This window comes from Lotus japonicus, chromosome 5, assembly GCF_012489685.1.
Source record: "Lotus japonicus ecotype B-129 chromosome 5, LjGifu_v1.2".
Taxonomy (NCBI): domain Eukaryota; kingdom Viridiplantae; phylum Streptophyta; class Magnoliopsida; order Fabales; family Fabaceae; genus Lotus; species Lotus japonicus.
This window is the reverse complement of record NC_080045.1, coordinates 67,520,303-67,545,317: the sequence shown is the minus strand read 5'-3', so window position 1 is coordinate 67,545,317 and position 25,015 is coordinate 67,520,303. Positions and strand designations below refer to the sequence as shown.

The 25,015-nt window shown below is 36.0% G+C and overlaps 3 protein-coding genes across 8 annotated transcripts; 2 read left to right on the top strand and 1 right to left on the bottom strand.

Annotated features, from left to right (window-relative positions):
* Positions 1-509: 509 nt before the first annotated feature.
* Positions 510-11,479, bottom strand: LOC130721014 (casein kinase 1-like protein HD16). The gene is made up of 16 exons (XM_057571738.1): positions 10,937-11,479; positions 10,722-10,835; positions 6,391-6,464; positions 5,634-5,703; positions 5,501-5,556; positions 4,806-4,877; positions 4,552-4,646; positions 4,397-4,463; positions 3,923-4,052; positions 3,618-3,836; positions 3,372-3,502; positions 2,961-3,135; positions 2,788-2,878; positions 2,348-2,505; positions 976-1,164; positions 510-893 (listed from the first exon to the last, which is right to left on the bottom strand). Exons 1-16 carry the CDS (start codon positions 11,249-11,251, stop codon positions 834-836), a joined length of 2,016 nt encoding a protein of 671 aa, XP_057427721.1. The 5' UTR covers positions 11,252-11,479; the 3' UTR covers positions 510-833.
* Positions 11,480-13,874: 2,395 nt separating this feature from the next.
* Positions 13,875-19,007, top strand: LOC130720380 (high mobility group B protein 15-like). 5 transcript variants are annotated; one of them, XM_057571013.1, is made up of 7 exons: positions 13,875-14,006; positions 15,106-15,309; positions 15,802-15,880; positions 16,521-16,683; positions 16,768-16,890; positions 17,908-18,293; positions 18,440-19,007. In XM_057571013.1, the coding sequence occupies exons 2-7, from the start codon at positions 15,140-15,142 to the stop codon at positions 18,707-18,709; spliced, it is 1,191 nt and encodes a 396-aa protein (XP_057426996.1). In that variant the 5' UTR covers positions 13,875-14,006; positions 15,106-15,139; the 3' UTR covers positions 18,710-19,007. The 5 variants fall into 5 exon arrangements, with proteins under 5 accessions (XP_057426996.1, XP_057426998.1, XP_057426995.1 ...); XM_057571015.1 differs by lacking the exon at positions 13,875-14,006 and adding an exon at positions 14,050-14,130; XM_057571012.1 differs by lacking the exon at positions 13,875-14,006 and adding an exon at positions 14,176-14,671.
* Positions 19,008-20,296: 1,289 nt separating this feature from the next.
* On the top strand, positions 20,297-23,291 carry LOC130721168 (protein PHOTOSYSTEM I ASSEMBLY 2, chloroplastic). Of its 2 annotated transcripts, none has more exons than XM_057571913.1 (6): positions 20,297-20,484; positions 20,574-20,638; positions 21,193-21,361; positions 21,897-21,989; positions 22,569-22,706; positions 22,809-23,291. In XM_057571913.1, the coding sequence occupies exons 1-5, from the start codon at positions 20,439-20,441 to the stop codon at positions 22,697-22,699; spliced, it is 504 nt and encodes a 167-aa protein (XP_057427896.1). In that variant the 5' UTR covers positions 20,297-20,438; the 3' UTR covers positions 22,700-22,706; positions 22,809-23,291. The 2 variants fall into 2 exon arrangements, with proteins under 2 accessions (XP_057427896.1, XP_057427897.1); XM_057571914.1 differs by having other exon boundaries at positions 22,798-23,291.
* Positions 23,292-25,015: the final 1,724 nt, after the last annotated feature.

Here is a 25,015-nt window from a genome sequence, read left to right as displayed (position 1 = left end):
GCGTTTGCCCAAAAAGTCCACCTTTAGGGGTTCCAAAAAAAAATCTGAACTTGATGCAGAACGAATAGTTCTTTTTCCTCTTTTTTCTCAATGGCGTTCTTTTTCTTTTGAAAAAAATGATACAAGTATCAGAGAAATAGGCCCAACAACAACAAGGCACACGAGGCAAATGGATATTGGCCACATACCATGTTGAAGATGACTGACTATATTTGTGATGATTTATTGATTTTATCATAACAATGGGTAATAATGGCGTGGAAAATAAAATAGAATGTTTATGCAAAGAACAGTGCGTGAACAAGAAAAAATAATTTGTGGAAGAATAACCCAAATAATGGAAAGATATTAATTTAAAACAATAGACCACAAATAATAGAAGGATATTAATTTAATAATTATGGTCCCTTCAGCCTTTACTTTTTTTCAGTGTTAACCACCGAACCACGTATCTCCACGCTCGCACTAAGTAATAGGAGCCCCTAAACCCTTCCGCCTTTACTCAGAAAGAAAGAAATACTTTTTCTTATTACAAGTTTACTATGGAGGTGAACTTGAAAATCTTATCAAGATATATATGATTGACCACTCCACGACCATAAACAAAATAAGTAAAAATCAGAATATACATATTGAAGGCCCATAACCACCAACATTCCACGACGAAATTAAAGCATGTAAGGGAAGGGCAGAGAACAGAATAATAAATATAACAGAACAAATCGGTTCATTGCTGGCACCAATATATTCTACAAAAGAAAAATGACATTTGATTGGGCAGCAAACAATTTGTAATATTTGGTCAATAAAATGCTGACCTCAAAGGAAATCGATCAACAAACCGTGCGCCCATAGCACAAACAGGAAAGATAAAGGTTTTTTGCCCATTTTTCCTGAACATAACAAGAACCCAGAATGAGATATCATTCTTGATATTAAACTTAAAAAGTCAATTAGTCATTAACCTTCACTTACCTTAACATGTGTGCTGGGAAACTGAGATGTACGCAGGGTTTCCTGGGTTTCATCATTAGGCTTGCGCCTGGGAATACTTAATATAAGAGCAGATTGATCCCAGGTAGCTGCAGTTGCTGTAATCCTATAACCATTATCCCAGCGTTTATGAATGCCCTCACTTGGATACAGAAAATCAAGTTCAACCACCTGCATTTAAAAGGTAAATGATCAGAGCAGGAAAGGAAGCATAGGAAAAAGCAGAAAAATTGTGTCACAAAAGAGGGGTCAACTTAAAATGGAAGTAGTGACAGATTGGTCCAAACGTGAACTATCAATTTTTCACTGTTTAATTATTGAATAAATGGATGAGACTAACTACTTGTCGAGTAGAATTTGTTCAGATTCCCTCTTTTCTCATGGCGGATCTAAAAGATCTACCACTATCGAGTGACCAAACCACCAGCCCGCCTTCACCCTCACTGAAGCTCCACTGCCTGTAGCCATTGGAATTCGCCTTGCACCACACAACCATGAAGCAACCTCGCCCCTCCATCTTCCTTTCATCACAAGCCATCACCATTGTGCACCACCACATTTATCACTATCCTCGCTTCTCTACTCCGTCCCATAACCCTTAAGCTCCTCAGCCACTGCTTAGTCACCAGGTAAAAAGCCACTGAACAGGTCATCACCCCCCCCCCCCCCCTCCATTCTGACCCCATAGATTGGTGATGGGGAAGAATAATCCCCGTGCTACCTCATCTTTGTCTTAAAATTTTTGAATTTTCTGAAATATCTTAATTTTTCATGAATATAAATGAATAATGATTTGTTGCTGTGATCATGAAAGAATGATATGAGATTTATTCATTTTGCAAAGTTCTGTCTTTAATGTTTGCACCGTTACAGTTAAAATGGCAATCATGGCTTTACTTCCATGCCCTTTCTTTCCCATCATTATTGTCATTACCATAGCTTCAGAATCATGTCACTAACCCAACAGGTTCACTTAAATAATTGCAACTTCCATTCACCAAAGGCGACGACAGTGATGGGCTTGGATGTCGCGGTGATGCTGGAAGTTTCAATGATTCAACTTTTGGGGTTTTGGGTCTGTTTCGGAATGAATGAGATGAAAGGTCTGATGGAGTTGGTAGGTGCCAATCCATTTCCGCCATGTTTACTCGTCAGATATGCAACCCTGGGACAAGCTGTCACCCTCCTCCAACCTTCGTTCAGTGCCATCAATATGGTTGGAGAAGAAATATCAGTTCAACCTGATTTTACCTAGTATAGTGCTGGTAAAAGTTGATTGTCCATGTTTGGACCACTTTTGCACCAGTCCATATTAAAGGAACCCCACAAAATTGAGTACAAGTTAACAGCAAACCTGATCACTGAATCCAGCATTTCGAGACATAACAACACCCCAGCGAGTTCCAGCAGTCGCCATGGAGGTGACCTGAAAACCTTCTTTCCACTTCCTGTTTATCCATTTGTAGGGGAAAGAGTCGCTTACTTTGTATGATTGTTGAGTATACTGTGTACCTGCAGATTTTATATCAAAATTAAGACAGTTACAGAGGCAAACATTTCCAGGTGCATAATGAGGACTCAAAAGATAATTGAATGTCATGAACTACGCCAAATAAAATCTCAAAGTACACAACAAAAGCATGTTGCGTCTCCAAGAATGAAGTAATTCAATGGGACAATGATTATAAATTCTGAAATGCTTCTCATGAGATTGGATAACATTGTACATTAACCGAGAAAAATGATACAAAACCAATTTACCATAGCAAAAAGTAACTGTGTTAGCAATCAAACCTTTTGACATCACCACAACAGAGCTTCCATTATTGGCCCCTGCAATCGAAGTAATGTAATAGTTCTTATCCCATTGTTCCATAATCCATTCCTGCAAAGATATGGAGTCACCTGGATAAGTTTATTACATTCAATTAGATTGAGAAAAACCGCAAGCATACAACATATTTCACCTTGTGTAAGAAAAAAGGTGATAACTTGTAAACTTGACTTGTAAAACCAGTTGCAGCATCCATAATGAGTGCCCAAAGATTGGTACAAGAAGAGACACAAGTAATAAGAAGGCCATCTGCAATCCCTCTCTCAACATGCTGTGCTAATCTTGCATCAGTTACATTATAATGATACCTAAAATGCAACCAATTTAAAAAGTCAACAGCAACTCGTGGAGATAATTGTTTCTTTTTGCATGAAGGGAGAATATCCCCTTCATCTAAAACATGTTCAGGATGCATGATTTTGCATCCTTATGGTGATAAGTTAAAACAAACACTAAATATCACCCTCGAGTTCAAATCTATATATTTGTTATTTGATTACTGGATTGAAAGATAAAGCTAAAAATAATGATTACAGTGTTCCACCTTTGTTTCATCGGTTGTCTTGCATTGTAAATTGAAATCCACTGTGTAGCAGGAGCCCCAAAACGGACCTTCTTTTTGGGCTGTGAATCATCCTCTGCTTCGATATTCAATCTACCCCGTTTTTGCCCAACCTAACACATTTTGGTTTCAATTACACATAGACTTATGACGAATACAACAACCAACCAGAAGATAGAAATAAAAACAATCCAGAAATTTCAGAGTAGATATACACTTAGTGATTACCTTTTGGGCGCCTTCCGTATTAATTGGCCGCAATGCTGGATTGGGTCCAATAACACCATCAAACAAGGATATTAGGTTGGAATAATTAGGTTCTTCATCAAACCTCATGTTTACTACAATCTCAAGAAACTGCCTAAAAGGAGCAGGGCAAAAGCAGCACAGCATCTCAGGAGAAACTCCCATTTTCTTTTTGCAAACAAGGAAGGATTTGCTGTCACCCTAATAGACATGGTAACCATTGAAGTAAAACAGAATATAACTTGCAAGGTAAAGTACTCGATAAGCATTAAAAAAACCGTATTTACCTGATATCCTTGCCATGGTAATCGCCCTTTATGAAGGAAGACTAGTGTGTATGCTAGAGATTCAAGATCATCCCTTCTACTAGCAGTTCTTCCCAAATGAGCATGAACGCTGGCATATCGAACAGTCCCTCTACATAAAAAGATAAGGGTCAAGAACATCGAAAAGGGGCAACCAGGTATTCTAGAACTCCCACCATGGCAGTTTTCAGGAAAGGGCGGACCCCTTATGGGTCTATTGCAGGCAGCCTAACCTTGCATAGTGCAAGAGGCTAATTCTACAACTTGATCCTGTGACCTCCTAGTCACAAGGCAGCAACATTAACCATTGTGACAAGGCTCTCCTTGACACGAGGTCATTGACAATTGGCAACCATATAATTGAACATAAGCCATTAATTATGAAATAGAAATAGAAATAAAAATGAAAATATGGAAGGGGAGAAGAAAGAAAAAGAGAGGAGAAATGAAAAAAACCTAAACATATCAGGGCGCTGATCATATTCAACATGCTGACCGTTGGATGAATCTTTCCACTTTGTTGCTGTAAAATGTGCATACCATAAATTAAAAAGGAATTAATAAGATAGAGAACTCAAATACACATGTATCCTTTAATTGTATCTACTAACCCAATCCAAGGTCAACAAGAAACAGTTTCTTCTCTTGTACTGTAGCTGGCTGACCCAGTAAAAAGTTCTCTGGTTTTACATCTCCATGTACATAACTAAAATGAACAACAGCAAGAAAAAGATCAATGTTTACTGTCTAGAATCCAAGAGAACTAAAACAGAATCAAGTTATAAACATTCTAGAACTGACTAAGTACGAAGAATAAATCAGGATGAAAAAAAAAGTTAAAAAGAATGTTCAACCAAGAGCATACCCTTTTGTGTGCATCTTCTCAAGTATTGATAAGGACTCAACAGCTATACATGAGACCATTTCAGCAGACATCCTAACATTTATTAATAAGAAAGCAAAAAATAATACGTCAAAGTAAAACAAGGAAAATAAGTTACTGCAACAATTCTAGCATAATCCACTCATATTTTCAAACAATCCAACATGATGGATTAAAAAGCAAATGAGAAACAATTAAAAGAGCAAAGGCACAAGGACTAGGAACAGAAAGTAAAAGAGGCGGAAGCTGATGTTACAAAAGCAACATTGAAGGCAAAAACAATATACCTTTAGACACAGTTAATGCATACAGGGAGTAAAACCAAAAGAATTCTTCAGAAAAGTAGCTATTTATATTAAAAGTGGAAATTAGAAGAGTAAGAAACTGAAGAATTATTCCATCAAGAATTTAGTTAAACAGAATATATGAAAATATTTGGCACTCGAACATTGACTTTCATATCGGTATATATTGAAACAACTTTGTACTTCAAAGAAAATAAAATTAAAACCAGTCATCATGCTTCAATGTAAACCTCGAAGAAGAAAACCAACAAGTATATAAATAGCCCTTGTTTTAATAAACAGATATAACCTATAAACAAAGCAAGATATAATCACAAAGGCAAGATACAGTATTCAATCATAATGCCAAGATATAGGTATCCATATACTCACGTCTGGTTTGAGTTATTCCAGACATCCCACAAACTTGGACCGAGTATGTCCATAACCTGCATGTAAAGGAAATAGTTAAAATGTTAAGTTGGTAATGACAAAGTCCAATGCTTGCTGTGTGAATAGATCATACCATTATGTAAAATTCTCCTTGTCGTCCTTTATAATGTACTTTAGGTATACCATGACTACCACCAAGGGTGCTTTTGACAGAACAGAAAAAAGAGAAACTTTAACTAACATGATAAAAAAAAAAAAACTCCAAATAAATTTATAATCCTAGTAGTCAATCCCGGATAGCGGTGCGTAGCGGCCGGCCCCAAAAGTGGGATAGCGTGATAGCGCATAGCGGGATGGCCGCTATTCTGAATTTTTTTATGTAATTTTATATCATTAATAGTTTAATACTATATACATATAAATAGCAAACAATGTCAAATATTGTCTAAAATTCATAACATTCATAATAGAAATAAAAATCATAAGTCTTGAACAATAACATACAACTAATAACTTCTCAAAAGCAAGGTAAAGAAGTCGAATTTGCAAATCTGAATGAAGAATGAAGCTTAATTCTTTCAATTTTGACCTATAATGGCCCTGAGAAGTCCTAACATGCCCATAAAAAGGTTCCCCAACGATTTAAAACCAAGGGGCTTGAGTCATTTTCTCCTGCGTTCATATAGCGCCCGCTATTTCCCGCTATTGGCCGCGATCTGCCGCTATTTCAGCCGCTATTCGCGCCGCTACGACCGCTATTGTGAAGTTGGCCGCTATTTCATCTCAATAGCGGCAGGGAGCCGCTCCTCTCCGCTACGCCGCTATAGCGCCGCTATTTCCCGCTATTGACTACTATATTTATAATATAACAGAAATAAAAGGGTGCCTACTTGTATACTTGCCACTCGTAAGGAGGTCCATAGTTACAGCCTTTACTGTTTCTGTGTTCAAACTTCAGAGCAACCTGAGATATAAATAACAGATAGAGATCAACTGAAAGCCAAAATGAGATACAAAGTCCAGAGGCAGGGACGGAACTACGTAATTGATGATAGTTCTATCCCTAAAATACCTAAGTCTAGGTTTACAAAGGTATATACTAGGAAACATAAGGGAAGTAAGCCTTAGAAGGTTACTTCTAATATAGCTGCTTAGCTGTTATGCTGATGTCAGCAATACAATTCTGTTAGACAGCTAGCAATTAGTATAAATAGGGATTGGGTCATTCAGTTGAGGCAGTTATCGAGTTGGTTAGGATTTGGGAGATTCTGGATCTCGAATTCCAGAGGCTAGGGTTTGTGTTGCATTCCAGTTTCCATCGTTGTAATCTCGAGTTCAACCTCAATTCTTGAGTGTTGATACTCTGTTTTCTCAATAATACCAGTAGTTGATTCTTGAGTTCATCATTGTTGGTATCAGAGCCAGAATTATAGTTCTTGTAGATTGTGGGGCAACTCATAACTTCATTTCAGGAGCTATGGCTAGGAAATTGGGACTTGTTGTCACAACTACTTCCACATACACTGTAGAGGTTGGGGATGGGCATAAGGTGGAGGGAAAAGGAGTTTGCAAACAGGTAAGAATTCAGATACAAGGCATAGAAGTGGTTCAGGACTTCTATCTTTTTGATTTGAAAGGAGTAGATGTGGTTTTGGGGCTGGAATGGCTCGCTGGGTTGGGAGATATTAAGGCCAACTTTGAGAAGCTCACCCTGCAATTCAAGTTAGGAAACCAGAAAGTGAAGTTAAGAGGGGAACCTGAGCTTTTGAAGAAAAAGGTATCCATGAACTCTTTTGTCAAAACAATACAGCAGCAAGGGGAGGGATATATGTTACATTACCAGCTGCTAGAGAAAGAAGAAGCAGTTGCTGAGGAGACACCAGCTGAATTAAAGACAGTTTTGCGGCAATTCCCTACTTTGTTTGCCTCTCCTACAGAGTTACCTCCTAATAGAAGGCATGATCATGCCATACACCTGAAAGAGGGGGCTCAAATTCCTAATATCAGGCCTTATAGATATCCCCATTATCAAAAGAATGAGATAGAAAAGCTTGTAGCTGAGATGTTGAATGCAGGCATAATAAGGCCTAGCATTAGTCCTTATTCCAGCCCGGTGATCTTGGTTCGGAAGAAAGATGGAAGCTGGAGATTTTGTGTGGATTACAGGGCATTAAATAAGGTGACAATGCCCAATAAATTTCCTATTCCTGTGATAGATGAGCTGTTGGATGAGATTGGCCCAGCTAGGGTGTTTTCCAAGATAGACCTGAAATCTGGTTACCACCAAATCATGATGAAGGCTGAGGATGTAGAGAAGACAGCATTTAGGACTCATGAAGGGCATTATGAATTCATAGTAATGCCTTTTGGACTTACTAATGCTCCTTCCACTTTCCAAGCACTAATGAATGAGGTTCTGAGGCCAGTCTTAAGGAAGTATGCTTTGGTCTTCTTTGATGACATATTGGTTTATAGCCTCACTATGGAAGAACATGTTTTTCACCTCACTCAAGTACTACAATTGATGGAGCAGCAAGATCTAAAGATCAATGGAAAGAAAAGTGTGTTTGGCAGGCAACAAATTGAGTATTTGGGCCATATACTCTCTGCTGGAACAGTAGCTGCTGACCCAAAGAAACTTGAGGCAATGTGGATGTGGCCAGTGCCTAAGGATTTGAAGAGTTTAAGAGGCTTCCTAGGACTCACTGGATATTACAGGAGATTTGTAAGGGATTATGGAAAAATTGTCAGGCCATTGACTCCGTTACTCAAGAAAGACAGCTTCTTATGGGGAGCAGAACCACAAAAGGCTTTTGAAGCCTTGAAGCAAGCTCTCACTGAATTACCTTCCCTTGCTGTTCCAGATTTTTCCAAGGTATTTGTCCTGGAAACTGATGCATCTGGAACTGGTTTAGGGGCAGTTTTATCTCAAGAAGGCAAACCTTTGGCTTTTTGGAGTGCAACCTTATCTGATAGGAGTCAGGCCAAGTCAGTTTATGTGAGAGAATTGATGGCTGTGGTGAGAGCTGTTCAGAGATGGAGGCATTATCTCATGGGTAGGCATTTTATAATCAGAACTGATCAAAAGAGTCTTAAGTTCCTTACTGAACAACAAGTGCTGGGGGAGGAACAGTTTAAATGGATTTCCAAACTGGCTGGTTATGATTTTGAGATTCAATACAAGCCTGGGAAGGACAATTCAGCAGCAGATGCAATGTCCAGGAGAAGTTCTTATTGCGCACTATCAGTCATTAAGGTTAATGATCTAGAGGAATGGCAAGCTGAACTCATGCAAGATGATAAATTACAGGCTATTATGCAGGATTTGATTGTGGATCCTGATTCTCATAGGGGATACACCTTGAGAGACCACAGATTGTATTACAAAGGCAAGTTGGTTTTGCCTAAACTCTCTAACAAGATTCCTATCTTGTGCAAGGAATTCCATGCTTCTTTGGTTGGAGGACATTCTGGTTTTTTCAGAACTTATAGGAGGTTGGCTGCAGTGGTTTATTGGGAGGGAATGAAAGGGGACATCAAGGATTTTGTGGCTCAATGTGAAGTTTGTCAGCAGAACAAGGTTGATAACTTGTCTCCTGCAGGATTACTTCAACCCTTGCCTATTCCCACTCAAGTGTGGACTGATGTGTCCATGGACTTCATTGGTGGGCTTCCTAAGTCTAAAGGGAAGGACACTATCTTAGTGGTGGTGGATAGGTTGACAAAGTATGCACATTTTGTTCCTCTCAGTCACCCCTACACAGCTCCTGATGTAGCTGCTGCCTTCTTACAAGAAGTGGTGAGACTTCATGGTTTTCCTAATACTATTGTTTCTGATAGGGATTCAGTCTTCCTGAGTAGCTTCTGGAAAGAATTGTTTAGACTTTCAGGGACTAAACTGAAGTATAGCTCTGCCTATCATCCCCAAACTGATGGCCAGACAGAAGTTGTGAATAGATGCCTTGAAGTTTATCTTAGATGCTTGACTGGCTCTAGACCAAAACAGTGGGTTACTTGCTTACCTTGGGCTGAGTTTTGGTTTAATAGCAACTACAATAGATCTACAAAAATGTCTCCTTTTCAGGCTCTTTATGGGAGGGACCCTCCTTTGCTACTCCATGGCACTACAATTCCTTCTAAGTTGGAGGCTGTGAATGTGTTACAAGCTGACAAGGATGAACTATTAGGGGATTTGAGAGCTAATCTTTTGAAGTCCCAAGACATGATGAGGAAATATGCTAACAAATCAAGGAGGGATGTTGAATATCAAGTGGGGGACTTGGTTTATCTCAAGCTTCAGCCCTATAGAAGAAGATCCCTAGCTAAGAAGCTTAATGAGAAGCTCAGTCCTAGGTTTTATGGCCCTTTTCCTGTGGCTGCTAGGATTGGTACTGTTGCTTATAGATTGGATTTGCCTCCTACCAGTCGCATACATCCAGTTTTCCATGTCTCCTTACTCAAGAAAGCAATTGGTACTGGTTTCCAAGTTCAGGACTTGCCTCCTGTTTTGACCGAGGACCATGAGCTGCTGGTTGAACCGGAGGAAGTGCTTGCTGTCAGAGAATTAACCCAGGGAGTTGTGGAAGTGCTTATTCAGTGGCAGTCCCTTCCTGCTTGTGAGAATAGCTGGGAATCAGCTGAGAAGATTCATGAAGCTTTTCCCACCTTTCCCCTTGAGGACAAGGTGGTACTTCTGGGGGGGGGGGGTATTGATGATAGTTCTATCCCTAAAATACCTAAGTCTAGGTTTACAAAGGTATATACTAGGAAACATAAGGGAAGTAAGCCTTAGAAGGTTACTTCTAATATAGCTGCTTAGCTGTTATGCTGATGTCAGCAATACAATTCTGTTAGACAGCTAGCAATTAGTATAAATAGGGATTGGGTCATTCAGTTGAGGCAGTTATCGAGTTGGTTAGGATTTGGGAGATTCTGGATCTCGAATTCCAGAGGCTAGGGTTTGTGTTGCATTCCAGTTTCCATCGTTGTAATCTCGAGTTCAACCTCAATTCTTGAGTGTTGATACTCTGTTTTCTCAATAATACCAGTAGTTGATTCTTGAGTTCATCAGTAATCTAATTAGTCATTGTTCATTCAAACAGGCTATTGCTCTGCATAATCCAACTAGTGATTGTTAATTTTGCTGAATGTATTAAATTTTCACTCTCTTATTCATTTTTTCTGGTTCCATCCCTGTCCAGAGGCAACAATAGATACTTACCTCCAAAGGTCCAGGGCCATTAGCACGCTCGCGACGGCCAACATAAACCTGACCAAATCCTCCTTTGCCCAATTTCCTATCTACCTTGTAAAGAGGTGATCCTCCTACTTGAACCTTTGCAATTGAAAAATCATCCTCAAATTTAAAGTCCATTCAAATAACAAATAAATAGCTGAAAAATATTCATTCTGAACAAACAACAGATAATCATATACCTTGTCTGGTATAGGTGGAGTGTTCCCTTCATCCTCAGGGACAACAACCTTATTGGGACTCAAACCACCACTTTCATGACCACCCATCACGCCTGCACCTCCTTCTTCTTTGATCTTATTCTCCTCTGCAACCGATATAATCACAATCGGAGGCTCTTGTACCTGTAATTCCTTGGCCGCCAATCTAGTCCTAGGCCTCCCCTTTACCGGGGCAGCTCGAGTTTTCACGTCAACGTTCTTGTTCGCCGGTTGCGGACCTTTCCGACCCACCGCCGCAGCTCGGCCACGTCGTGGTCCACTACGAAGCTCCGGCATTATCTAAACCCATGCAATTGATTGGAAATCTGGAACACCATATGAGTTAACACACCATCGAGACACGATTCATCACAGAAATTGAGAATTTAGGGTTCAGGCTTTGATGAGATGATTGTGCAAATTGAAAACTGTGAGATTGAAAAGGGAAGGAAGGGAAAGTAGAGAGATGAAAGAAGAAAGAATGGAAGGTCAAGTGAATGTCACCAACAAAAACAAAACAAAATTGGGTAAGTGAAAATTCGGATAATATAAAGCATGTTTTATGTTTAATTCAAATTAAAGCTTTCCAATCTCCATGAATTGCATTAATAATATAATATTATTTATAGTTAAGATTTTAAAAGAAAAAGTACCCGCCGGTAAAACTCAGGAAAACAGTTCTGAAACATCAGGTAAAAGTAAATTTGAACACCTTAAAGGAGGAGGATCCAACACATGAAGTCTCAACCTCAATTCATGAGCCATGTTGGCTAAGTAATTCGCCACTTGGTTAGCCTCCCAACAGACAGTGACACAACAAAACTCTCAAGCTTTCTCCTTCCAAGCTCGGATTTGCTTGGCAAGGGAAACATAGGGTGCAAGGGATCCCAACCAGAGCTAACGAGTTGAACAATAATACTAGAGTCACTCTTCACAATAATCATAGAATGAGTCACTCTTGATATTTGATATATTTATTATCAAATATTTTCATTTCATTTATTATTTTAAAACTTTATTTGAATTCTAAACTTTTATATAATTTACTACAAAATATAAATAAAATAATGAATAATTAGTAATAAATACTCACCTTCAACATTGTCTAGTGTATTTCAAAATGAGCAATCTCTAATCTCTAATATACATGTTTTTAAAACTAGTATCAAAACTTATTGATAGCATCAATTTAGGTTAACACAACTTGACACAAGTTTCGATTCGAGTTCAATCTTAAATGAAGGAACGTTCATGCACTTCTCATAAAAGAAGAAGATAAGACACTCTTAGAGCTTTTGAGCTATGGGTCTTTGAAAGTGACACTGAGGAGCCACATTTTGAGAATGACATCAACTGAGATTGAGGAGGAAATGGTTTGCAGTGGTTGGTTTTAGGGAGAAACTTGATTTGCAGCGCGAGGAGCTCGATCTATGACCTTTGCATCCTCAATATGTAACCTTATAGGTCATTCTTCTAACTGGTTCGCCCATTCTTCTAAGGGGTAGGGGCATGCCTCAAAGGGCCTTAACTTACTTTACAGGTATTGAGCATGACCTTTTTTTATAAAATTAAAGTATGTAAAGTAATTATGAGTTAATACATTAGATTACCTTCTAATTGGTTCGCCCATTTAAATGCTAATTTTAATTTAATACAGATTCTCTCATATTCTTCTACAAGCTTTTATTCTTCACCATGATCTATGAAAATTACTCTTAGGTTATGGATGATTATTGGATATACTTTTACTATCCTGATTTTCCTATTCCTATTCCTTACCAGATCAATCAAATGGCTATATGGGTAAAAGACAAAGTAATGTTTTTTATAGGGAAAAGACAAAGTAATTTGTTTTACAACTTTACATTATTTACCCAAGATATTGAAAACAACATGTGGGTCCCACGGTTTTAATTATCTCTCTCTTCCCCGAGCAGCAACCAAACGGGAATAGTTTGGATCTCACTTCACTATAGTTGTGTTTGATTGGAAGGGAAAAGTGAGTGGAAAGAAAATGAAAGAAAGAAGGTGAAAAGTAAGAAAAAACACTAATTTTTTAATTTGTTTGATAGGAAAGAAACTTAAAATAAAAATAAAAAGTGTGATATGTAATAACGAACTTATTCTTATATATAAAATTCTTACAATTAATTGAATTTTACTTTTCAAATATATGATAATTGTTATGATTATATAATATTTTATATTTAAGAAGTAAAGTTGTAATTACAAAATTTAATTATTAATGTGTTCAAATATCATTTTATTTTTAAAATTAAGAGAAACTAATTAAATAAAACCAAATCAATTAAATTGATTCAGATATATCAACATGGGCATAGTAACTTCAAAAAAAGAAGGGGGCATAATAGGCTTGTAAGTAAGAGTCTTTTCTCATTTTCTTTCTAAAGTTGGAAAATATTTACATGTAGGGCCACCGTAATTTTCTTTCTCCCACTCATCCCTTTTCTCACCATATCATGCAAGAGAAATTGCATTAGATTTTGTGAATTATTTTACTTTTATTCAATAATTTTTGGCTTATTTTAAAAATATGGGTTTCTAATTCCTTTCTATGCATATTCTTTCTCTTTCTTTTCTAAACTGCCAAACTAAGTCTAACTTTATTTCTATCCATGAAGCATGGATGTCCCAATTTTTATGAGAGAAACATAAATCATCACCTCTTTCATTCAATTTATAAAAACTCTATAAAAAACCAATTATAATGATTTGATTTTCCTTTGCAACTAAATTTCATTATTTTGGGATACAAAACTAATTAACACTTGAAAAAGCCATACTCACCCTCGATAGTATCAATGAATTGACAAGGTAACAAGGACAAGAGCGTCCATTCAAAAGTGAGTATGCATATAAAATTCAATTGATTAGGGTTATTTTTTCCTCTTCACCATCCATTCATTCATATTCGCATCTCCTAATCTTTTAGTATATTTTAACAGTGCCTTTATTCTTCATAAAGCTTGTTCCTTTTTATCATTTCATTTGCATGGTGACGAGACGAAGATGATGACATTCCAATCCTCTTGTAAGTAGCAGTACCTTTCACTCGCATTTATAATATCATTTCTCTTTTGGCACCTTCTGCTTAAGCAAAGAAATAAAGAAATGAACAGTGTTCACTTTAATGGTGCTTCACATTCATAATAATGGTAAATCATAATAAACTTTGCGTTGCATTATCAAGTTTTGTTTTTTCTCTATTTGAATTTTCTTGAGAAAAAAGGTCAAATCTTTGGTACTAAACAACCCTAAAAATCTCATCTTTTTTAGTTTTTACCCTGATACAGTGTCAGATTATAGAGAAAGATGAATAAAGTTATTGACTTGCTTTATGCTATAATCGTTTTGTATCATCCTATTATCCCTACCAATGTCAGGGTTCAGTTATAGCCTATGGAGGGAGGGGCTAGAAAAGTAAGAAAGGGACTTTCTTTTGTGTCTTTATTGTCATAGCCTTAAAGGGTGTCTCTTGTTTAGCCACTGTTTGTTTCAAAGCCCTCTGTGCTGCTGCTGCTTTGATAACCTCGGTAATCTGGAGGAATTCATGGCTATGTCACAGCTTTTCTCTGCCTTTTTCTTGGGCTGTGTGTGTATCTCCATTGTTACTGAGAGTTATTTCACCAACCTGGAGCTACTTGTGTATCTTATCAGGGTCCTGAGTTGTTTCAGTTCTGAATCTCCTGCTGCATGGTGATTTTATTGGTCTCTCTTTCTTTTTGTTTTTTGTTTTTTTCATGGCACAATTTTCTCTTCTTATCCTGTGAATTTGTCTGTTTCTTATCACTTGTTGTCTCTTCCAGTTTTTTTGGTTGTCTGCATGTAGGTGCCCATTTCATTCCTTTTTACCATTTTTCTTCTTCCTTTTTGTTATCTATTACTAATAGTATGTTTGAATCAACTTATTTTTCATCTGAATCAATTCTGATACATAGAAGCTTCTAATTTTGAGTTTAGAATCAATTGTGATGGTGGACTGGTTTACAAACATGTACTAGCTGGTTTTCTCTTCTTCCTGTATCTCTTTGTTTGATGTTTCTCTTCTTCCTTGTATCTCTTTGTTTGATTTTTCCCCTGATGCAATGATGGTAAAGGTTAAGGAGGTTGTGTTGTTGATGTTGGGGCAGGAAAATACTGAAGGCTGAACTTACTTAGTTGTTAATGGCATCAACATCTTGTATCAGTACGAGTCCATTACCCATGAATGAGGGAGCTCCGAGCTATATTGCATATCCTCCTCCTCTAACAGAATATAAGAATGTTGTTGACGATGCCACGCTCTTCTTGTCTACCTTGGAGAAGCTCCACGCTGATCTGGGTACCAGGTTGATGTAAGTTCCCTGATTATCTTTTTGACCATCAGCAAACATGTCTCTTTCTTTCCCCTTGAAAAGTGTTTGTGAGGGGTCAAAACTTTAAAGCTTCCATTCTTAAGAGAGGATGATAAGTTGGTGTAAAATGTTAGAGCATTTTTTGTTTTTTGTTTTTGCTATAGAACATACAAAGCTTGCAATGTCTGATTTCTGGCATCATGTTCTTTAGTTCTCTGTAACAATTTTAAGAATTGATACAGTTGCTGCTTGTTTACCTAATCAAGTCTTCATTGTCAGTGGGTTTAAGATAATTCTGTAATGATGGAAAGCATTCTGATGTTACAATGTCAGCAAAGGATCCATGCTTATTTTGTTTTATGGTTGCATGTGGTTTCTAATCTATTTGGATCTATTTGGCTTAAACCAATCCTTGTAGTTTTTGGAAATATTGCATCCTACCAATGCCTCACCTTTTCAGTTCCTTTTCTGGCGTTTAAATTTTTGTTGCAGGATTCCAGTTATTGGGGGAAGAGATGTAGATTTGCATCGCCTCTTTGTTGAAGTCACTTCTCGCGGAGGGTTAGCAAAAGTAAGTAGTGGTTATGATTCCCATCCTGCATTGTCATGTTCTGCAATTGTTGTGCTTGTGCATGCCTAATGCCTGGTCATCGATTGACTGAGAGAAGACAAATTTTCCAGTTTTTCCCTTTTTGATTATGTTGATCATAAAGTGGGACAAAATTTTCATATTTAGTTCGTCTTCAATGTTTGCAACGTTGGTCACCTCCTCATTGTTGATGTGAGTTTTTCAAATTGTTGTGTGTATGAGGATATATTTTCCTCGTTAAAATTATGTGTCCTAAATCCTAATTATGGTATTTACAGATCATTGTATCGTATGGGTTTCAGGCATGTTTTCCCTGCTTGGGTGTTCTTCATTATGTTCTAGTTCAACATATCTTGTGTTTAATAATTTTTCTTGGAAGGTTTTTTTCATGACTAGGATAATAAAAAGCTAGTAGAACTCTCTCAGGATCTTTTGTCCTCCATACTTTTCGACCAATATTATGTTGTTTGTCTTTTCTAAGTTCTAAGTGCAAGGTCTTGCCTAGAACAGAAATATGCTTGAATTTTTTGTGATATCTAGGCAGAAAACTGTGAATATTTTTTTTTTACTCTTCTGAGTTCTGAATAACCTTTGGTTTTTCCTTGGTTGATCTGTCTTGCAGATGATTAAAGAGAGAAGATGGAAAGAAGTAACCTCAGTTTTCAATTTTCCATCAACAGCTACAAATGCATCTTTTGTGTTGCGGAAGTATTATACTTCATTGCTCTACCATTACGAACAAATTTACTATTTTAGAGCCCGGGAATGGGACCCTGCTGCTGCTGGTATGTTCATCGAAACTGCATTGCTGGTTTGAACTAATGTCAGGGCCTGTTCTAATATATGATATGGAAATTTTACTTTGACAGAAGCTTTGCAGGGTCCATCAACCCCAGTTCCTTTTCCAAAGATTCAGAAATTGCAGCCTTCATCAGAAATTCAACCAGCTGTCTTTCAACAGTCAAATGTTAATGCTGCTAAACTCCCTGAAGGTATTTGGTTATTTTGTCAGCCGAAAATAAGATTAGTTTCTAATCACAGAAAAATGGAAAGAAAATAATTTTTATGATTGTGAGATTTATTAGTCTCAACTATTATGAAGTCATGTATGGATTGGTGGAATGGGATGAAATGAAGGGGAATAAATTGGAATGCCATAGTTGCTGTTGTTTGGATTGTTTGAAATAGGATATTACATTATGAAACCAGATGGAATCAGCATTCCCCCCTTTCCCAAATTTTCAGGGTATAGGATGGAACCACTCCAATAAATTAGCAGATACAACTGAAACTTTACTCAGTTCCTCTGTAAAATATTCAAATTATGTATGTAATTATATTTCATTTCATTTTATCTCATCCCTCTCTTTTCGGTTCTACACATCATTGGATATCCAACCATTGCATTTGCTGTAGTTTCATGAAATAGTTATGCTAGTCTTATACATACTGGAGAGAAGGTGCTGAGAAAGTGGACTGAGCAGACTTAGTTGAATGGTCATTTATGACCTAAACATTTACGCACATGCCAGGTGCGAAAGGTCAATTTAAAGTAATACGGTTAAGCGGAAGTAGATCTAGTATGCTATCTTCCTTCCTAGATTGATGTTCCATGATTACATGGGAATGATCATTGTGTCAATGTTCTTAGTTAGTTATACTTAACAATTTCTTGAATCACCTGTCTTATATACATTTACTCTTTGTGTATGATGACTGGAAACTATATGTTAAACCTATTTTATCATCAGAAGGACATGGTTTCTACTTGTTCTGTGATATTACAAGCTTGCAAGGGCTGATACTAATTTCAATATATTGTTAATTTGTATGAAAGATTTCTGACTTGTATGTGAACCACTGTTAATAATATTATCTTTATATCGAAGTAGGTTTAATTTTTGTATGGATTTTTATGACCGATCAGAAATTCAATACCTATAAGTTTCATGACTGTTATTATTTTATAACTAACTGTTTTATTCTCTTGTGCTCTCTTGCAATGGCAGCATCTTCGGCAGGGCATCCAGTCATTGGGGTCATTGATGGGAAATTTGACAGTGGGTATCTAGTAACTGTCACAATTGGATCTGAGAAACTCAAAGGTGTGCTATATCAAGCTTCACAGAACCCTGCATTGCCAGCATCTCATCAGAGTGCTTCGGCTCATGACAACAATGCATCTGCTTCATTGGGTGTCCATCGTCGCCGACGCAGGAAGTCATCAGAGATAAGAAAGAGTGATCCTGCTCTTCCAAAACCGAACAGAAGTGGATACAATTTCTTCTTTGCTGAACAACATGCAAGACTAAAGCCACTTCACCAAGGGAAGGACAGAGAGATGAGTAGGACAATTGGTGACCTCTGGAACAAGTTACAAGAATCAGAAAAGACAGTAAGGATTTCTTAGGTTAATGTTGTCTTTCATAAGTTGGTTTTTTATATTGCTCATAAGTTCAAATGTGCATCATTCTGTTCTTGTGTATATTTGGTTATTTTAAGTTCATAATACTAATGTGTTAAGTTCCTCAAACATTTAAGGTTTATCAAGAGAAGGCTATGAAGGATAAAGAGAGGTACCATGCTGAAATGGAGGATTATCATGAGAAACTGAAGATGGACCTAGTTATCAGTGACGCCGTGCCACTTCGACAACGATTTCCTGAACCGGATACAGACATGTTGGATGCTGACGCGAAATTGGATGATGCTCAGGCAGATTCTCTTCAAACTGTGGAGGAGAGCAGTTTTGGTGAAAGTGACTATGAAGTTGATAAAGCTGGGGAGAGAGATTTCAATGTGGATTCATGAAAGTACCTGTTTGGGTTCAGAAGAGAAGTCATCTAAGGGGGGTTTATGAGCTTCAGCAGGTTCAGGAAGATGGATGAGAGATGAGGTTAACTGGCACTAATTTTCTGCACAGAGAAATATCTTGTGATTTTTTTTAGCTTTGTTGCTGTGAAAATTTGAAGTAGGATTGAGTTGCAGTGCTTAACTGCTTGTTCTTAATCAAAGTGCTTAACTGGGTTTTGTCATTTTAGTACTTAACTTCAGGTCTTCATTTCTGCTTCATGTTATTTTACATTTTAACATGCTGGATGCTAACTAATTAGGCCTTGAGGAGTAGTGGACACCGTAGGTGTAAAATGTTGTTATTCAAATTTAAAGTGATTAAGAAAAACTGTCCAAAAAATAGTCAAATATGCAAACCCTCAATACTTTTTATTTGGTAATTGTCAACTGTCAAGGATAGTTTTAGTTAAAGCTGCAGTTAGATTCAGTTATAACTGTTTTAAATGCATAGAATCTGTTACAAATAGTTGTACTCCCATCTCAGCTACTAAGCTTAAGTTCTGTATAAGCTGCAACTATATAAGTGATACCAGTTACTATTCACACACTGATCAATTCAATCATTTGCTTTCAAGAAAGGATGAATGAAGAGTTTGTTAACTCAAAACAGATCAACTAACCTTTACATGAATGAAGAGTATATTCTCTTTATAGATGAATTTCACGCACACATTGATTTCGCTTCAATCTATATGGTACAACACAAGTCACAAGCCTTTTTTTACCTCAATACCTTTAAAACCATGATTGAGAACCAATTTGTTGGAAAAATAAAGGCTTTCTTAATCCAGAGGAGGCAAAGAATTCAGAGTATTGTATCTATTTTCTTTCCTTTTCATATCTTTCATCTTATTTTCTTTCCTCCCATTTTACTCACACATCCAAATAAAGCCTTGGGATTTTTCTTTTATCTTTGAGAATGGGCTGCGCCGTCAACCTGCATTGCAAATAAGGCTTCTTCCTTTTATTTTTCTGGTTTGCATGGCTTTTTTTTTTTCATTTCGTTTCTCATCATTAGTATTATGTTTTGGTTATTGGACAACTGGACTTGAATCTTATCTTCTTTAAAAAAATACATATTAATAAATATTAGACTAAAACATGATGGGTATTCTATAAAAAAAAAATCTTATATTAATTTCAGATCAAATTTTAATTTTAAAAAATTGTTCAAACATAAATTTATTGTTATATAATATACATAGACAAAGTTTGAGTTAGTCCTAGGTAGACTAATGATATTTAAGATAAGTAATTAAATATGAAATTCTTAACACTACTTATTTTGAATGTCATTGGTCAATCTAAGACTAGGGTAATTTAACCCAAAATGTAACTAGAGTCATTTATATATTTAATTGGATGAACGAATAACTCATTAATTAAGTAATTCAATTGAAGTTTTTTTAAACGTTAAATTGCTCTCTCAATTTCGATAATATTCTTCGCATATGACTATTTTTTTAAAAGAATTGTTACATGATAAAAAGATTATTATTAATGAGCTTATAAAAAAAGATTATTAATGACAACAAATCTTAAAGATTGGGCATTGAGAGTGAGAACAGGACGTACGTGGAGGGCACCGGACCTATCCACTCGATTTTCTTACTTTCTCTTCATCTTCTCCAGACTCCAGAGCAAGCAAGCAACACCCCATTGAATCGCAGTAGATAAGCTTGAATTCATGGCGTCTCTGATACCTCAATGCCTTCCTCCATCTGTAAACCGACGTAAGAACTACTTAATTAACACCTTCCTAACATTCTCTTCAATCATTTCATTATTCAATCGTTCTTCTGTTCTGTTGTGTTGTTTTCAGAAAAGGTTCATGTTGTCAAGTCAAGTCACCAAAACGAGAGCTCTGCTTCAAACCACTCCCCAAAGGTGCACAAACACATCCTGCAACTTTTTATTTATTTATTTATTTATTTATTTATTTATTATTCATTGATTTTAAATACAACTGTTGATAATGTAATGTAACTACTCGTAATTGAATGCTCTTAGCTCGTTTGGAGAGCTTATCTTATAGAATGAAGAGGTTTTGTAAATAGCTTATGACCAATCTATAAGTTATTTTGAACTTATTTTCATAGGCGGTTAAGATTAACTTATGAATAAGAGCGTATGCTTATTTATAACTTATTTTCAGATTATTTTAAAAAGTTTATCACTGTCAAAGAAACAAAGAGCACCTTGGTTTATTGAGAAATGAGAATAAGCTATCAATGAAGCATAGCTATGATTTTTTGACTAATGAGCTCCGGTAAACATGTGCCATAAATTGTATATTATTTCACTAACATGTGCATAGCCAACATCTCCCAACCATAAATCTCAAAGTTATTCAAAGACTTGTTCCCTGATTGCTGTTTGGTAGTTTATGTGTGCAACGGCAAAATGTCAATTACCTACTGAAAGTTCATCCTCTCGTGCAGGAGCTCCGAGTAATACCAGTTTCCAGGCGTCAGTGTCTCACATGTTTATGTTCAACTCTAGCTTTGATTGGTGATTATGCCAGACCTGTTTCTGTACCGGAAGCAGCCGCTGCTGATGGGATGGAAAGACCAGGCTGCAGAAATTGCGGGGGAAGTGGGGCTGTGTTGTGTAAGTTCTGATAAAACTGCTTTCTTTGAGGTTGTCTCTTCTTCACTGCATGATTTCAAATATATGCTTAATAGTTCACACATAAATCTTCTGAGAAAAGAGTCGTATTAAAATTCCCATGATTATAAATCTTGGCAGTCCTTCTTTCCTTAAGAGGGTGAGCCTTCTTACTACTGTGAGGAATATTATAGTGATTCCCACAACTATTAGCAAATCAAATTACTGAGATGATTTTATCATTAGAGAGCTTTGCTAGTGTATAATGCTTCAAGACTCCTGACTAAGTCCCCTGGTTAAATAATACCGAATTAAACCAAGGCAGAGTAGAAAATATATAATGTGATTGATTTGTTAGTTCAGTTAAGAATAAGATTGTTTCCATATAATATAATTCTTCATACCATGTTTGGAAAATTTTATCAATATGAAACCAGTAGATCTGACTTTTCATTTAGAGTATTTAAGAGAAGATAATTATTTACCAGCTCCTGTTTCTTACATGCTTTGATCCATATGATGTTTACTTTTCATGTAGGTGATATGTGCGGTGGTACAGGAAAATGGAAAGCTCTAAACAGGAAGCGAGCAAAAGATGTTTATGAGTTTACAGAGTGTCCAAATTGTTATGGTATGAGATTTAGCCTTTTATGACATGCTTTCCAAAGTGTTGTTATGCAATACAGTTGTTTTTTTTATAGAATTGATGGCTCCAAATTCATTTTTCTTAGTTAAGTATGCCAATTACACCTCTTATTGTTCTTTTGAACACGAACACTTCTTTGTTTGTTGCTCTTGTACTGTGTTATGACGTTTTTGAGTGGACGGTAAGGGAGGGAAAGGAAAAGTAAGAGGGAGACTGAAATGATCAGAATAAGGAAATGAGAGGAACTATCATCCTGTTCTATAGGGTTTCAAGTATAGGGATTGGCCTTTCCTCTCCTCAAACACCTATTAAACCAATGTGTGGTTCTCTTTTCTCATCTCTTCCCAACTACCTGTTTATAAGGTTTAAAATTGCAATTGCGTTTTATCACAGACTTTAAACAGAAAATTGAGGACAAATGCAGGCGATGAGCTCGCGATAAAGTTGCAGTGAGCCATAAAAAACTTTGACAATGCAACCACAATATTTAACTTTTCCTGTTTACCTTATCGAAAAATAGCCTTTTTAGTATTTCCATCTGCAACTAACATTCATAAATTACAGGTCGAGGGAAGCTTGTCTGCCCTGTTTGTTTAGGAACTGGTGTGCCGAACAATAAAGGTCTTCTGAGGAGGCCTGATGCCCAGAAACTGCTTGATAAGATGTATAATGGAAGGCTACTTCCCAACTCTTAGATAGTAGGTATGTTTTCTTTTATTATGCTACTCCATAGTCCATAAAGTTACTGGTGCCTAGAATATTGATCTTGTATTGCCATTATTCACTGTACAAGATCCTTTTCAGTCATACGTGTGACGGTGTGAGCACAACTGAGGCTTGCTCTTACTGCATTTTGGCACATGACTGGAATGTTCAATAGTTAACAAAGCCAATGGCTGCAATGGTAATCGACTAGCACAGAGAACATGCGGAAGATTTTCTTGCTTATATTTTTTAGTCTGGATGCTTTCCAGAGCACCAACAACTATTGGCTTGGTTATCACGAAATGACTTCCATGGTTCTATATGAAAAAAGTCCATTTTTCAATGCTACAGTCGTCTTATTCATGCAGACCGAATCAACTTCCAAAATGCCTTGTATTGAAGATATTGGGCAAGTACTTTCTGCAAGAGTTGCTATTTAAGCTCCTAATTAGTAATTAGTTACCATTTACCAAGTAAATTTACATATGTTCTTACAACTCACTGTGTAATAAGCCAATTCGAGCTATTTGAAATTCATTATTTTTAATTTCAAAACAAAAATCATTATTTTAAATAATTAAACATGATGAATGCTTTGTTTGCTGATCTTCTCTGGCTTGTGACGATGGCAGTAAACGAGCCCGAGATTTTTTGTTTATTGCGTTAGAGGGATGAGTCTATTAAATATATCATTATTAAGAAAGGATGCTATTTTTTTTAACGGTCAGAAAGGATGGTATTTTTTTAATGAGTACATACGTCATTTATCCAATGAATTTAAAAAGTTGATTTTTACTTATAACTGTGACCAGAGGGAGTATATATTTTCTGAAATAACCTGTAATTTATTTTTATCTTTTACATTATTTAAAAAAAAACTCTTTATGGTACAACAGTTAAATTAAATTATGTTTTAAAAAAACAGTTAAATTAGTTGATGACACTTTAAACAAAAATTGATAGTTACTTCATCTTTGACTAATCAAATGAATAATGAGGAATAAAAAAATGGAGAGGGATATTCATATCATATACTTTTCATTTATAGGTAAATGTTTGTGGTTAGATGTTAGTAAGTTAGAAAGTTCCTTTAAATTTCCCTTCCAGGATTCGAACCTTGGACCTTTCCCTTCCCAACCTTATGTCATCTACCTCTTACCACTTTAGCTAACCCTCGGAGACTATTCATATCATATATTATATACTATTTCGAAACCAAAAAGTGGTAACTCCGACAAGTGTCACTCCCTTATTCTATGTCTTTCTTCATAAAGTTTCTCTCTCATACTAAAATTAGTAGGTATGTGATTTCATATTTATATTTTCTAATTTTTTAGTAATTTAAATATTAAATAAGTTTATATTTTAAAAAATAATTAATGTATTAATATTGCATTTAATAGTTATAAATGACATTATAATAATTAACAAAAGTCAATTGTTATTTTTTCAAAAATAACTATTGTATTAATTTGACGTTCAATGGTTTTTAATGACATTAAAATAATTAATAAAAATCTATTATGACTTTTCTATCATTAAGATGTATGCTGACAAAGTTTTTTTTTAATAAATGTAATATCTTCCGTACAGAATAATATCAAATATGCCATAAAAATTGCTATCAAATAATTTTAAAGATTCATTTGAATATTAACTCAAAAAATTTGTATTTTATGTTTTCGTATATCCATCTTGAAGATTAAAATGACTTTGATATATTTATTTAAAGCATAACAAATTAGAATGTAACTTGGATTAAAAAGAGAAAAAAACGTATTTAAAAAAGAAAAATGAGAGAGAAAATCTGAAAAGGTCTGATATATGCCGACAAAGTCTCTTATTCTATACGTGCATGACGCATGATCAATTCTAGTCTTATTTAAGAGATAACAAATGAACAACTACCAAATTTAAGTTGTTGCTTTAACCCCTAAACTGAGAATTCAATTCCTACACATGAAAATCAAAATTGCAAAATAAATCTTAATAGACTAAAAAGTGAAAAATGATTCAACATGATAACTTTTTTTTAGTCGATATTGTTACTTTTTAGGGCTCGTTTGGTGGACAGGATAAGCAGACAAGATATGATAGCAATAATCTTATCCTGCTGTAATATGTTGTTTGTTGCGCTAGCATGATAGGATAGAACTATCCTGTCCCTTATCCTATCATGTCTATTATGTGTAAAAGTTATCATGAGGGGGGACTTAGGATATAAATTATCTTGGTAGGATAGGATATCAATTAATGAATATTATGAATTTTTTATTTTAAATGAAAATTTGATATATTTTTCATTG

Excerpts from the sequence above, each read along its gene's own strand:
- LOC130721168 (XM_057571913.1), top strand. The coding sequence starts at position 20,439 with ATGGCGTCTCTGATACCTCAATGCCTTCCTCCATCTGTAAACCGAC. Across the intron at positions 21,362-21,896 it reads GGGAAGTGGGGCTGTGTTGT|GTGATATGTGCGGTGGTACA; the intron begins GTAAGTTCTGAT and ends CTTTTCATGTAG. Across the intron at positions 21,990-22,568 it reads AGAGTGTCCAAATTGTTATG|GTCGAGGGAAGCTTGTCTGC; the intron begins GTATGAGATTTA and ends CATAAATTACAG.
- LOC130720380 (XM_057571013.1), top strand. The coding sequence starts at position 15,140 with ATGGCATCAACATCTTGTATCAGTACGAGTCCATTACCCATGAATGAG. Across the intron at positions 16,684-16,767 it reads ATGGGACCCTGCTGCTGCTG|AAGCTTTGCAGGGTCCATCA; the intron begins GTATGTTCATCG and ends TTACTTTGACAG. Across the intron at positions 18,294-18,439 it reads TACAAGAATCAGAAAAGACA|GTTTATCAAGAGAAGGCTAT; the intron begins GTAAGGATTTCT and ends CAAACATTTAAG.
- LOC130721014 (XM_057571738.1), bottom strand. The coding sequence starts at position 11,251 with ATGCCGGAGCTTCGTAGTGGACCACGACGTGGCCGAGCTGCGGCGGTG. Across the intron at positions 10,836-10,936 it reads CTCCACCTATACCAGACAAG|GTTCAAGTAGGAGGATCACC; the intron begins GTATATGATTAT and ends TCAATTGCAAAG. Across the intron at positions 894-975 it reads TTCCCAGCACACATGTTAAG|GAAAAATGGGCAAAAAACCT; the intron begins GTAAGTGAAGGT and ends TGTTATGTTCAG.